Raw genomic sequence first — 13087 nt, 5'->3', positions numbered from 1 at the left:
GCAAAGTAATTCATAAACCTGACACCTCTTCCTACCGCAGTTTGCGGCTTCGCCGGCCCTCAAGCCTCGTTCCTCGAGACATATTTGCAAAACAGCCCAACAGGTAAACTCGGGGCCACGGCATTTAGATCTGTCTTGCGGTCAAAATGAGTGCTAGGCTGTCCATTTTCATCGCATCCGCTCCACTCAAACATCGCAAGGGCATACGCAAGCATAATATTTAGCTGTATCTTGGCCCACCGCATACCCATGCAGGGGTGGCGACCTTGACCCCAGCCGACAACTATACCCGATTACCTAGGTAAGCATATAGAATTCCAACCCGGAAATTATGAGTCACAACTTACACCCGTAAGCCTCCTTCTTAAACTCCTCCCGACCTTCGCGGAATCGATCGGGGTCGTACTTGTATGGATCTGGGTACAGCTCTGGGTTGAAGTGAACTTCGGTAGTGTTGTAGGCCGCGAATGTGCCCGCAGGAATGACCTCATCTGTGCCTGGGATTGCAACCGACTGCGAAGCCATGTTGAGACGGATCATTGGGAACGCAACCCACATGCGAATGGCTTCCTTGAAACAGAGGTCAATGGAAGGGAAGAATGTTTCCCACGCGTCTAGCGGGATGCTGTCGAGTTGATCCACTAATGGTGCCTTGGAACTATTTGAATGCGCCTCAGCGACAGCTTTTATCTCGCTGTATATCCTGGCTTGCCATTGTGGGTGGTGGGCGACAATATTTAACATAGCGCCGCACAGATACCCCGCATTGGCGGAGGCAATAAACAGGATGCTGATAAAGAAGTTGACCATCCATTCTTGTGAATCACCGCTATCAACCATATGCTGAACAATGTCCTCCCTGCGCGTGGCTCCCTTCTGTAGCCGTCGCTTAACGATCGGGGTCACGATAGTGCTCAGCCCGTATCTTCCCCATCGGCGCTTCATCTTGGCAATCGATGGCAGATACGGAAGTGCAACTGTGTGGATGCTGCTAGTGTGCATCAGCAGTGTCAGGACGTCCTGGCACTTTGCAAGCAGCTTAGGGTTGTCTGAGATTTCATCGCTGCACACGACGCGACAAGCCTGCTGCACGACTAACCTATAGCATGCATCTGTTGGGTTCATAATTCCAGAGGGGTTGTTACGAAGGGCCTCAAAGGCCACTCGAGCATCCCTCGTCACACTGGGCAGATGTTTGGCCAGCTGCTCCGACTTTTGCAAGTCAACTAACCGACGCTGGAAGTAGCTTCTGCCGTTTTGATAGTTGGGGTGGAAGATTTCGTGAAGAGGAGGGACGAAGTCCGGTCCATGGCCAACAAGAGTAGCTCCGCGCACAAAGTCGAAGTCATGGTTATCGAGAAAGACCTTGCGGGCTGCTGCGCCAGATACCCCCACGACATGGATCTTGCCCAGCCAAAAGCTGAAGTGGCCTTTTTTGGATTTGGCAACACAGTCTTTCCAGAAGGCCCTGTATGTTCTAATTAGTGCCTCGGGTCGACAAGTAAAGGGAAGATAGGGGGTTACCATTTCTGGGTGAAGAAACCCCAGGAGCCCACGAGTAGGACAGTGTTTGGTGTGAATTCGGGTGACTTCTTGTCAACTGTTGGGGTATACGATAGGAACACGACATAAGCCAAGAAAGGTACCAAAGTTGTGACAAGAGCCGTGAGTACGGCCTTCACTGGCGCTGTGTACAATAGATCCATGTCCAATGGATGAATGCCGATTTCTGGTAGGGTGATTTTCACCAGCTTATGTATCCTTTAACTGCATCTAATCTAGTGCATAATCGAGCTAGTGTTCGATGGCTTGCCAGGTATGGATCGAACCTCATCAAATGGTCGGGGATCGGGGTGTTTACTTATATTCCTAATACTGAGTCCATCCAATCACTGTTGGGACTTGCGAGTAAGACCGGGCCCCGGTATACTTCGTATCCCCGATAACAATAGCCCGACCACCCAATGATAAAGTCCAATGGCAATCAGCGATTTTCCACTGCAATAAATGCAAAAATAATACATTAAAAGGCTTGAAATAATACAAGAAACTATCTGCCGCACTTGTCCATTGTTCACCCAGACCCGCATCATGCCCTCCTATCTCATCACGGGCGCCAGTCGAGGGTTGGGCTACGCCTGGCTTAAGCAACTCTCCTCCAATCCTGCAAATATTGTCATTGGCTTGGTCCGCAACAAAGATACAACCCAAAATCGACTGGTCGATGATAACCTCACCAATGTGCACCTTGTCTGTGCGGACATCACCGACGCCAAAGCCCTACAGACCGTTGCCGAGCAAGTCAGCAAGATCACCGGTGGAAGTTTAGACATCCTGATCAACAACGCCGCAATCCTAAGCCCGAACAGCGCATTCAACTCCATTGTGGATTTATCCCCAGAGGTCTTGGAAGAGAACATCCTAGATTCATGCAGAACAAATGTCGTAGGGGTGGCACATACAATCAACGCACTCCTACCACTTATTCGAAAAGGGAGAGAAAAAAAGGTTATGCTTATCTCGACGCTATTGTCAGACATGGATTTTGTCAGCCGCTTCGCTATTGATAATGCAACCCCCTATTCCGTTTCCAAGGCCGCGGCCAACCTTCTCATGGCCAAGTACCACGCAGCGCTTGGAGCTACGGACGGGATACTTTTCATGGCGATCAGTCCCGGCGTTGTATCCAAGCCAGACATGACACCAACGGTACACGAAGCAGAGGGAAGGCGGAAAATGGCCGACAAATTGAAATCGTACGCGCCACACTTCACAGGCCCAGTCACTATGGAGGAGAGTGTGAGGATGCAGCTGGAGGTCATTGACAGAGCGACGGTGGAAACCTATGGTGGGGCTTTTGTCAGTCACTTTGGGAATAAAAAATGGCTGTGATTGAGTTATCGATATAGGATCAGCCGCTCTGCTGTCGAACTGTTCCAAGGAAGCGTACCGTGGCAGGAGAAGACGCTTGTATCCATGTACACTGCCAGGTAGACTGTTAACAGTTTCCTGGTCTAGCGGTTATGATTTTCCGTTAACAAGCGCGACTAGCGTATGTTCCGGAAAGGTTCTGGGTTCGATTCCCAGGGAAACTATTTTTGTACTTGTGCTATGTACTGCCAGATGGAGTTCCATCGGGTTCTCTAATCGTAAAATACCCACGGTTCGGGTATACTGCGAGACTAGGTCTGCTTCATTGCGAGTCTTCTATATCCCCATTAAAAGCCGGCTCTAATTGAACTTCAGTCATATATAGATCAGGTGTCAGATATCAGTAGGACACTTAAAGGAGATTGGTCAAGAAAAGAAGATTATATTCATTGGCAGCTTCTAGGGCTATGAGGCCTCCGCACCCCTTTGGATGGTTCAGCGGGTGGACGTTGAGAAATGTATTTTTAGAAATCATTCATTCGTTAAACAAACCGGAATATATAAGTGGTAGGCACAGTGAGATTGTGCTAACTGCGTGGAGGCAATAGTTCTCTTTTTTACGAGGCTTCGGGGCATAAATCGCCGACAATCTGCCATGACGCCGGGATGTTGAGATTTCCCGAAGTAGAAAGAAATGGCCCGGGGTACAGCAACAAAATACCCGACGGTCCGACTAGGCTTCCGGGCAGACCATACACATGTATGATTTACATATATGATTCGCACCGTGCCTCACTGATGTCCTCATCCCGCAATTGGGATCATAGTCAAATTATATATACAAAATGGTGTCAAATGGTTATCTTTCACACGGGGATAAAGATGAATTCAATCCCCAGAAGTGGTCGTCAACCGCGAGCCAGTTGCCAAAGCGATCTCCAGATACGTACCTCAATGTCCTGATTGTCGGGGCAGGTCTAGCTGGGTTGATCACAGCCCTTGAATGCTGGAGAAAGGGACACAATGTTGTAGGAATCCTGGAACGAAGCCAGGGCCCTGTCTATACTGGTTCGTTGTTGGCCTAAATGGATGACCGAGGCATATAACTGATCATTGATAATCGATAGGAGATATCATCGTCATTGGGCCTTCCGCCATCTCTACCCTCCGCCACTGGCCCGATATCTGTCGAGACCTCGAAGAAGATCAGTCAGACAGTGTGATGTACTACCGGCGCCATAATGGTGACCTGATCCTAGGGCCAACCACTTTGGGATATAATAGCCCGGAGCATCTCGCCCAGCGACAAGACCTACCCCACGTGGCCCCGCATCAGGTCCGTCGGAAGTTCTATCGCATGCTGCTACGTCAGGTCGCCCGCGTGGGCCTAAAGGTCGAATATGGGCAGCGCGTAGAACGGTACTTCGAGGACGAGGCCGCTAATGTCGCGGGCGTTGTCACGGAGGATGGCAGCGTCCGCGTCGCGCACCTTGTCGTCGCGGCCGATGCTTTTAAGACGCGTTCAGACCTGCTCATTGCGGGAGATCACGTTCCCACGCGATCAAGTGGCATGTCCGTGTATCGAGCGGCGCTCCCGACGGAGCTAGCGCTGCAAGATCCAGCATTCAAAGCGCGGTGGGGCGAGCTTGTGGAGCAGGGTGGCTCAAACCATGAGTTCTGGATCGGCCCGGGCATGCATCTGGGACTTTTTATATCGCCGGACTTTGTGGCGTACGGGCTTACGCCGCGGGATAAATTCCTCCAGCCGGGCGGGAATGAGCCGATCGAGTCATGGGACCCGGACGTGGACCCGGCGGAGGTTCTGGAGGTGCTTCACCGTGTTCCAGGCTGGAATCCCGCAATCGAAGGGCTGGTCCGTAACACGCCTAAGGGCGCAACGGTGCATTGGCCGTTGCTGTGGCGGAATCTTCGCCAACGGTGGACGTCTAAGGGTGGCCGGGTGGTGCAGGTCGGGGACGCGGCACATACCACAGTTCCTGCCTCCATCAGCGGCGGAACACTGGCTATCGAGGATGCCGTGACACTGGCGGCCTGCTTGCAACTCGCGTGCTCAGGGGGCACTCCAGGTGGTGCACCTCTAGGAGCCCGCATCTACAATCTACTCCGATATCAACGGGTTAGCTGTGTGCAGAAGATGTCTTTTGTCAATTCGGAGAACCTCGGTGCCGTTGACATGGATGAGGTTCTGAAGAAGGATCCCGAGAAGGTCAAGGTGAGGTTCCCTAAGTGGCTATTCCAGCACGATCCTGAGGCGTATGTCTACGAGAAGTATGGGCAGGCGTTTTCGCATTTTGTTTTGGGGACCGACTTTGTGAATACCAACTTCCCTCCTGGCCATGAATTCAAGATGTGGACGATTGAGGAAATTCATGCGGATATTTTGGCTGGAAAGAAGGTTGCGGATCTGTTAGACGGTGATTGGGATTAGTTAGAAGCGGTATAGCGTTAGGGTTGTATTAGAATACTTCGAGTGAAGAGGTTCTAGTAAGCAAACAACCAGGTCGAGGACCGCTGGTGAAGTAGTCAATCTGTCTTTTGACTGCTTCGCTCTAACGCTCATACAGACCTGTTGCGTAACATGCCAAGTTTATTCCGTTTCATACCGATTGAGGAAAACCTAGGAAGCTAGATGCGGTCAATTATTCCGATCGGATACTGAATACATGGCGATCTGGACTTCTTGAAAATGAACACTGTCCTTGAGTCTCTCGATAGTTAGTAATGAAGCGAATATAATATTGACAACCGACATAAAAGAACCTCCTACTCTCGATCGTTCAATCACACGGTCAGTCATACAAACGACTATCTTCATGGAACTAAATTACAATTGTATAAAACTAGCTAAAGAAACTGGACTATATCAATCCCAATCCAAGTGGTCAAATACGGTAAAGTCCCCCTGGTATCTATTTGCCCTCCGCTTCTGCACTCTTTCCCTCTCCAGCCGGCTCCTTATCCTCGGCATCGGACTTTGGCTGTCCCTTCTTGATACTCTTCCACTCTAGAGTAGCCGCACCTAGTACTGTCAGACAAGAAATGATCATACCGACCTGAAACACCTTCCGCAGAGAATCATTGTAAGAATGGAGAACCGTGTCGTGCAGATCAGCCGGCATTGTATTCAGCAGCTCCGTGACACCCCCGGAGGTAACAAGGTGGGAGTTGAAGCCCGGCAGCCCGGAAAGTCTCTTCACGAGCTGATTGGCCAGGATATTCTCCCCAACTGAGACAAAGACGGCGGCCCCGATCATCTGACCGAAAAGCATTAGCGCTAACCCAGATGGCACGTCAGGCTTCGGAAGAACGGTCTGAGCGGCGAGATTGGGAACTTGAAAACACAAGCCCAGACCGATTCCGTAAACTATCTGATAGCCGATCCACTTTCCCTCGCTGGTGTCCACGTGAAAGGTGGTGAGCAGGCCCGCTCCGACGGACATGATGCAGGATCCGACGATAGCTAGTGGGGTGTAGTATCCGATTTTGGAGTTTGTGATTCCACCACTGACTGAGCCGACGACCATTGATATCATCATTGGTAGCAGGCGGATGCCGGATTCCACGGCCGAACTGCCTTTGATGGTTTGGAACCAGATCGGGAGGAAGTACACTATGATTAAGTCAATAACAGGGCATGTTACTAGGTAGTGCGGTGCTTTTACCAAATATATAGTTGCTAGAGCCGACGCAGAGTGTCTGCCAGAAGGCTGAAATGATGCTGCGCTGGGAAAAGATGCGCAGTGGGAGCGTCGCTGTCTTTGGAAGGAGGACCTGAACAGTAACAAAAGAAAGAAGTAAGACGCTCATGAGAACCAGACAAGCCACGACGCGGCCATTTCTCCACTAGAAACTGTCAATTGTGGTCGAAAACAATAGTGCACATAACTTACAGCGTAGGTCTGGCCTCCCCACTGAAGTGCCAATACCAGACAGACCACACCAGATACCAGAAGTGTAGTGCCGAAGAAATCCAGTTGTAGCAGCTTCTCCGTCCATGAGACTCTCGCTGTATCTTGCTTAGGGATCTTGAGGCAGAAAGCAATAAAGACCATTGCCGCGCCACCAATGGGCAAATTTACATAAAAGCACCATCTCCACGTCACATTAGATGCAAAGGCACCGCCAATCAAAGGACCCACGATAGAGGCAATACCGAAAAGGGCCCCGAACAATCCCTGAATTTGTGGACGCTTTTGGAGAGGCACGGAATGAATGATGCACATTATCTAAGACCCATCTGTCAGCAAATGGTACAAAGAGGATAGGACTAGGGTCACGTACTGTTCCAGCGAGAATACCAGCAGCGCCAACTCCACATATTGCTCTTCCGATTATAAAGGCGACTGAATTCGGAGCCGCCCCACAGATAGCAGAGGCAACCTCAAACACTAGAATGCTGGCAAGGAAGACGATTCTGATAGAGAAGAGCTTATAAAGCTTGCCAAATAGGAGTTGGAACGCGCAGCATGTTAACAAGTAGGCGCTTCCATACCAGCCAACGTCATCGAAGGAGTTGAATTCGTCGGTGATTTTAGGTATAGCCTGTCAATTGTGCAGAACTTAGCACTAGAACTGTGCTGAAGTAATTGTATGATACACATACCGTCGAGATAATTGTTCTGTCAAGCGCGACGAGAAACATGGCAACAAAAGCCGAGACGATCAAACATACAACCCTAAATGTGGACTGGTTTTCGGGCGGGCCTGGAGGACCTGGATGGCCTCTAGCTTTGTCTGGGCCATCGTCTTTGACAGATGCATTGGTAGCCATCTCGCTATGTTCCTTCATCAACTCTGGAGCGTCTACCGTAGTGGGATGTTGTCAGAGTTGGAAATACGTGGAGGAGATATGGTGATTGTGGTATCCGTAGCTTCACCAACCAAGACACGATCAATCGGCTAATGCTCGAGGGATAATATTATCCAGAATTAAGAATGAGAACACCCATAGTTAAAGGGCCATATTTAAAGGGCCCCAAGGGGCAAAATATGGCCGGTGATTTCGCATTTTGCAAGATCAACATGATGGTCGGGGATTAGAAAGTGCGAAGGTTAGCAAGTACGGAGTACGTAGCGTGCGTCTCGGATCTTATAAACCCCGACTTCCTCCTTCCCTTTCCCTCTTTCTCTCTTCCCTTTCCTTCTTCCCCAAACCAACCCGGGATCCGGGATTCGGGGTCCGAGATCTATTAACAGCGTTACTGCTGCAACAGGATCTATAGACTCAAATAATGGCGACGCCGATCTCTCCATCTGAACAGACAACCACCTTTAAGTCTCGGCGCGTGCTGGCCTGCGTTCTGTGTCAGCAACGCAAGATCAAGTGTGATCGTACATTCCCGTGCGCCAACTGTATACGTGCTGGTGAGCAGTGCGAGCAAGCAATCCGCCAGCGACGCCGGAGGTTTCCCGAGAGAGACCTTCTGGCGCGCCTAAGACATTATGAGAGCCTGCTTCGCCAGCATAACATCAAATTCGACCCTCTCCACACGGCTACTAGAGACCGCCGTAGGTCTCCAAGTGAGGGTGAGCGAGATGAACTTCCGGATGTTGTTCGGTCGGAAAATACACTTCCTGTTCGGGACTGTCGCCCCGTAAAAGAAAACAAAGCAGCCAAGTCTAAATCATTGTACGACACTCTATCTTGTTCTTTTAGTGCAGACGCCCGAGCGTACTTCGTGATGGCTAATCATATGGCAGGAATCTGTGGCATGCTATGAGTCAAAAGGTATGATCGACTCTACGAATGATCGTGGGGCTCACTGACATTTGGTAAAGACCCCAGATCCCAAGGATGATGACGAAAATGACGACGAAGATGATGAAAACGACAATGGGTTCCTGGGCGACAACGATGATCTGCGCCACGCGGTAATTAAGAAGGCATGGAACCATACGTTTCAAGGCAAAAGCAACGACCACCACCACCACCTATTATTCGGTTCACCGGCAGCGAACGTCGATAACCTTTCTGCTTCTCATCCGACCCAGGTACAGATCTTCAGGCTTTGGCAGATCTACTTGGACAACGTCAATCCTCTTCTCAAAGTCACGCACACTCCCACACTTCAAACGCGTATCATCGATGCTGCTAGCGATATATCCAACGTCAATCCCACATTAGAAGCATTGATGTTTAGTATTTATAGCGTCTCCATTCTCAGTCTCACCGAGGATCAATGCAGTGCTTTGTTCGGATATGCTAAAAAGCATCTATTAACAGCGTATCAGTCTGCATGCCAGCAAGCGTTACGGAGTTGTTGTATTCTACAATCTAGTGACCGGGAATGCCTAACCGCGTTATATCTATACCTAGTAGGTGTGTCAAATCGATCTCTCTACACTCGCTGATTTTTCTAGGTGTCGATCAGACCTGACACGGACCCTACTTCTCTTTCATCAATGCTTAGCGTTGCTATACGAATTGGTCAGCGGATTGGTATTCACAATGAGTCAACGTACGGTAAATGCTCCGCTCTAGAGGCGGAGATGCGTCGAAGACTATGGTGGTCTCTGATCATCTTTGATAATCGCATCTGCGAGATGGCCGATTATAAGACCACGTCGCTGGCTCCTACGTGGGACTGCCGCATTCCTCTTAATGTGAGTGATTTCGAACTTCAGCTAGAGATCAAAACTCCACCCGCACCAAACGACAGACCAACAGAGATGCTTTTTGCCGTTGTGGCCAGTGAGCTCGGCGACTTTGTCCGTCATAGTGTCTTCCACCTCGATCTAACCAATCCCTTTTTGACCGCGATCGCCCCTGGGTCTACTGCCATAGACGAAATGGAACGGGCTATAACTCTAGAGAAGACAATAGAGGAGAAATACTTGGCATCATGCAATCCAGAAAACCCACTGCACTTCATGACGATCTGGACAATGCGGGGCTACATGGCGAAGAATCGACTCTTGCAACACTACTCCCAATACTCGACAATCTCCACGCAACAGACAGATACACAGCGCAACGTTGGCATTTCCTACGCACTGCGCATGCTAGAGTGCGACACCAACCTCATGACGTCACCTCTCACGAAGGGATACTTGTGGCTTGTTCACTTTCACTTCCCCTTCCCCGCGTACGTCCACCTCCTCCAGGAGTTGAAGAAAAGGCCCGTCGAGGAGCATGCAGACCGGGTGTGGGAGGTGATGAGCAACAACTACGAGGTCCGCATGATGGATGCCAAGGAGGACGATCGCCCCTTCTTTATCATCTTCTCTCGGATTGTCTTTCAGGCTTGGAAGGCGCGTGAAGAGGTAGCCAGACAACAGGGGACGCCCCTAGTGGCACCACGGATTGTGTCGGATATCCGAAACAAATTGATGCAGATGATGTCGAATTTCGGACATGATGCCGACACAGCGCAGCCAAGTGGTGCACCCGCTGTCAATGCGGATAACCCGTCAATGCCCATGGATATGGAGTTCAATATCCCCATGATGAATTATGGCGATGGGCGGCAGATGCCTACGAGTTTGAGGCCGTGGGGATATCCTGAGATGGCTGGCCCGGGCTCCATGGATGTGGATGCGAATCAGTTTATTTTGAACACTATGGAGTGGAATGCGTTGCATGCACAAAGGAGGGGATACTCCTCTTAGGTAGCAGTGAGGTGTCAGACATCAACAGCTCGAAACTTTAATGATTCTTCCTTACGTCAATTAAGCTGAGGGATTTAGGATTTGGCCACCGGTAGATGTGCTCGACATTCTATACGGGCAGCATTATCAGGTTGCATGTTGTACCCTACATGAGTGAGCAAATCCAGATAAGGATAGACATTCAGAGAGGTTGTCGCCCTCAGTATTCGAACATAACCAATTGAGACCACCAGTTGACCTTCTAATCAAAATATGAATTGATGACAAGATTGTATGTTGTATCTTCGAGTTTGAATATATGAAGAGAAGAGACCGAGAATAACAAATCCCAACACCATAATCCACAGGCATAATCAAAAGGCCGATGAAGCCAGAAATTGCTCGTTAAATGATCATGAAACAGTTCGCTCCCGAATATAGCCAGCGATACCCCGAAATAACATTGCCATCTAGCCACTATGGTGGATGCACCATACACTCTGTAAGTACGCGATCGTTCACACCTCACCCCAAGTGCCGAGTCCAGCTCCAACACCAATGGCGCTGTTGCTTTCGCTGCCGCCAATGTCCCAGTAGTTCCGGCTAGAGCTTGTCATTGTCCGCCGACTGGAAATAGCTGAGAGTTTGGCGCTTTGACTGGCGCAGCTGGATCCAGGTCGCCGGGGATGCGGTCGTAAAAGTGGCGAGGAGACACCCACTGGGTTTGATACACCGGATAATTGCGATGCACGGCGGGTCTGGGTTTGTGATCTGGAATGGGCTCGCGCTACGAGTGGGTGGTGTTGCCGGATAATGGCTGCTCGCCGAGATGCATCTTGCGGTCGGCGGGGTGGGGTTGGTGCGTGAGTCTCATTGGGCATGTAACCTCGGCGGCCGAAGCGGTTGCGGAGGTAGCGGAAGACCATCATTACATCGAGTCCGCGTTCCCAGTACTCGGCTTCATGTTTGAGTTTTGTTGATTCGGATATGTCGTCAGATCGCTTTGGATCGTCATCTTCAATGCCCCACTGTGCTTCGTGCTCTCTATTTGAGTCTCGAATTGTGGGCATGAAGTGTGGGGATAGCATGGACTCGCCGGTTGTATCGGCGGTCGTGGATGTGGTGGACTCGGCAGGTTTCTGGGAGATTCCGCTTTCCGCCAGGCGGTTGAGAGACATCCCCGCATATTCGGCGGATATATCTTTAGTCATTTGATAATATGTTGTAAATGCCCCGGGGTGTTCACAAAGTTGATGGACAAGGACCCCTAGTTCATGGGCGATCGTCTGAAGCATCTTTGTCCGCCACGGCGCATCGCTATACTCCGGCTCTGGTTCACGAGCCAGTACCGTTTCCATGTCTAATGGATCTTCTTGGGTTTGAGGCTGCGCGTCCAGCGGCAGCGACTCACCGAATATCACGGAAAGCAAGGAATCGTCGATACCGATCAGGTCACGGATCACTGTTCGTGTGATACGGCGCCAGAAAGACTCTTCATCCTCCGATACGTCCTTGGACAGCGATATATCCCGTGGGAGCCCCTCAGATGCACGACCTTGTGAACGGTAATCGCCGGAACGATGGACGCTCGGTCGGCTGGTCAGACTAGTCCGCCTCTGTCGGGTTTCCCGTTCGATCTCCTGCAACAGAGCCCGGCTCTGGTCCATGCGCCATTCTTCGATCCGCTGCCACCGTTCTCTTTCGACATTTGCCTCACCCTCCTCGACTGTGTCTAGATGCCTCTGCACACTTGAGTTACGTCGATGATGGAGATGGCCATACGAGGGCCGTTGGCGGTTGTACTGCTCATGCCGCCACAGTTGATCTTGTACCGCCTGACTCGAGGCCTGGAAACTGCCTAGTCCGTCATGGGCCGGGAGCATCGCGGGCGGCCCCTGATCAAACCGCATCGGGGAAACCGGAGCCAGCTCTGGTGCTCGAAAGGCGTGCAGTCCATCGTCTAAGCTGTCCAGTTCGGTTCCATCTTCGTCGAGTTGGTCGTCGAGAGCATTCTCGTCCTCTGCCTCTCCCTCAACGCCAGATGCAGACTGGGTTGCAGCGAAGGAGCCGAAGTCACTCAGTCGAGAAGCACCTACAGTGCGCGTACGGTCGGTTGAAGTGGTGTGCGTCCGAGCGGTCGGGGAGAATAGGACCCATTGTGCAGTGTCGTCATCACGCTGTTCCGGCAAGGAGGAGGGGATATCGAGGGTGGGTGGCTGAGGGTTTGAATAGGAGGTTGTGCGCCGGGGGACTTGTGTTGGGACCTGGAAAGCCATCTTGCTGATCGGGTTGTAGCTAAAGCAGATAGTACGATAAGAGGGTTTGATCGAGGTTCAAGAGATGACAGGGGAGTCCAGGGCGTTCAAGTGGAGAATAGATGCATTAGAGCATATAAAGAAGATGTAAGTAAGAAAAAATAAAGGAGTATAAAGAGTTCCAAGTCGAACAATAAAAGGAAGACAAGAGCGACAACCTGGAAGAGCTGGAGAGATGATGTGAGAGATTAGCTGATAAGCGATGCCCGAAAGGGAGATCGTCCAATGATCCTCCAATGATGCAACCGGTATCGGAATGGTGAGAGGGAAATGGTGAGACCACCTTTCAAGTG

At 50.7% G+C, this 13087-nt stretch overlaps 6 protein-coding genes across 6 annotated transcripts; 3 read left to right on the top strand and 3 right to left on the bottom strand.

Moving 5' to 3' along the window:
• Positions 1-59: 59 nt before the first annotated feature.
• Positions 60-1706, bottom strand: N7525_010670 (cytochrome P450; the record flags this gene model as incomplete). The annotated part of the gene is made up of 3 exons (XM_002561342.1): positions 60-283; positions 348-1468; positions 1525-1706. 3 exons carry the CDS (start codon positions 1704-1706, stop codon positions 60-62), a joined length of 1527 nt encoding a protein of 508 aa, XP_002561388.1.
• A 385-nt stretch (positions 1707-2091) lies between these two features.
• N7525_010669 (uncharacterized protein) lies at positions 2092-2892 on the top strand (the record flags this gene model as incomplete). The annotated part of the gene is made up of 1 exon (XM_002561343.1): positions 2092-2892. One exon carries the CDS (start codon positions 2092-2094, stop codon positions 2890-2892), a length of 801 nt encoding a protein of 266 aa, XP_002561389.1.
• An 824-nt stretch (positions 2893-3716) lies between these two features.
• On the top strand, positions 3717-5320 carry N7525_010668 (FAD-dependent oxidoreductase; the record flags this gene model as incomplete). The annotated part of the gene is made up of 2 exons (XM_002561344.1): positions 3717-3939; positions 3999-5320. 2 exons carry the CDS (start codon positions 3717-3719, stop codon positions 5318-5320), a joined length of 1545 nt encoding a protein of 514 aa, XP_002561390.1.
• Positions 5321-5801: 481 nt separating this feature from the next.
• On the bottom strand, positions 5802-7663 carry N7525_010667 (putative MFS aflatoxin efflux pump; the record flags this gene model as incomplete). The annotated part of the gene is made up of 5 exons (XM_002561345.1): positions 5802-6502; positions 6555-6735; positions 6783-7118; positions 7174-7434; positions 7496-7663. The coding sequence occupies 5 exons, from the start codon at positions 7661-7663 to the stop codon at positions 5802-5804; spliced, it is 1647 nt and encodes a 548-aa protein (XP_002561391.1).
• Positions 7664-8123: 460 nt separating this feature from the next.
• Positions 8124-10500, top strand: N7525_010666 (Zn(II)2Cys6 transcription factor; the record flags this gene model as incomplete). The annotated part of the gene is made up of 4 exons (XM_061215177.1): positions 8124-8521; positions 8593-8620; positions 8671-9207; positions 9253-10500. The coding sequence occupies 4 exons, from the start codon at positions 8124-8126 to the stop codon at positions 10498-10500; spliced, it is 2211 nt and encodes a 736-aa protein (XP_061067689.1).
• A 497-nt stretch (positions 10501-10997) lies between these two features.
• On the bottom strand, positions 10998-12755 carry N7525_010665 (uncharacterized protein; the record flags this gene model as incomplete). Its single annotated transcript, XM_002561347.1, has 1 exon — positions 10998-12755. One exon carries the CDS (start codon positions 12753-12755, stop codon positions 10998-11000), a length of 1758 nt encoding a protein of 585 aa, XP_002561393.1.
• Positions 12756-13087: the final 332 nt, after the last annotated feature.

Source organism: Penicillium rubens (genome assembly GCF_028828025.1).
Source record: "Penicillium rubens strain IBT 27055 chromosome Unknown utg000004l_segment0_segment0, whole genome shotgun sequence".
Taxonomy (NCBI): Eukaryota; Fungi; Ascomycota; class Eurotiomycetes; order Eurotiales; family Aspergillaceae; genus Penicillium; species Penicillium rubens.
Note: the sequence above shows the minus strand (reverse complement) of the source record. Positions and strands in the feature narration are given on the sequence as shown.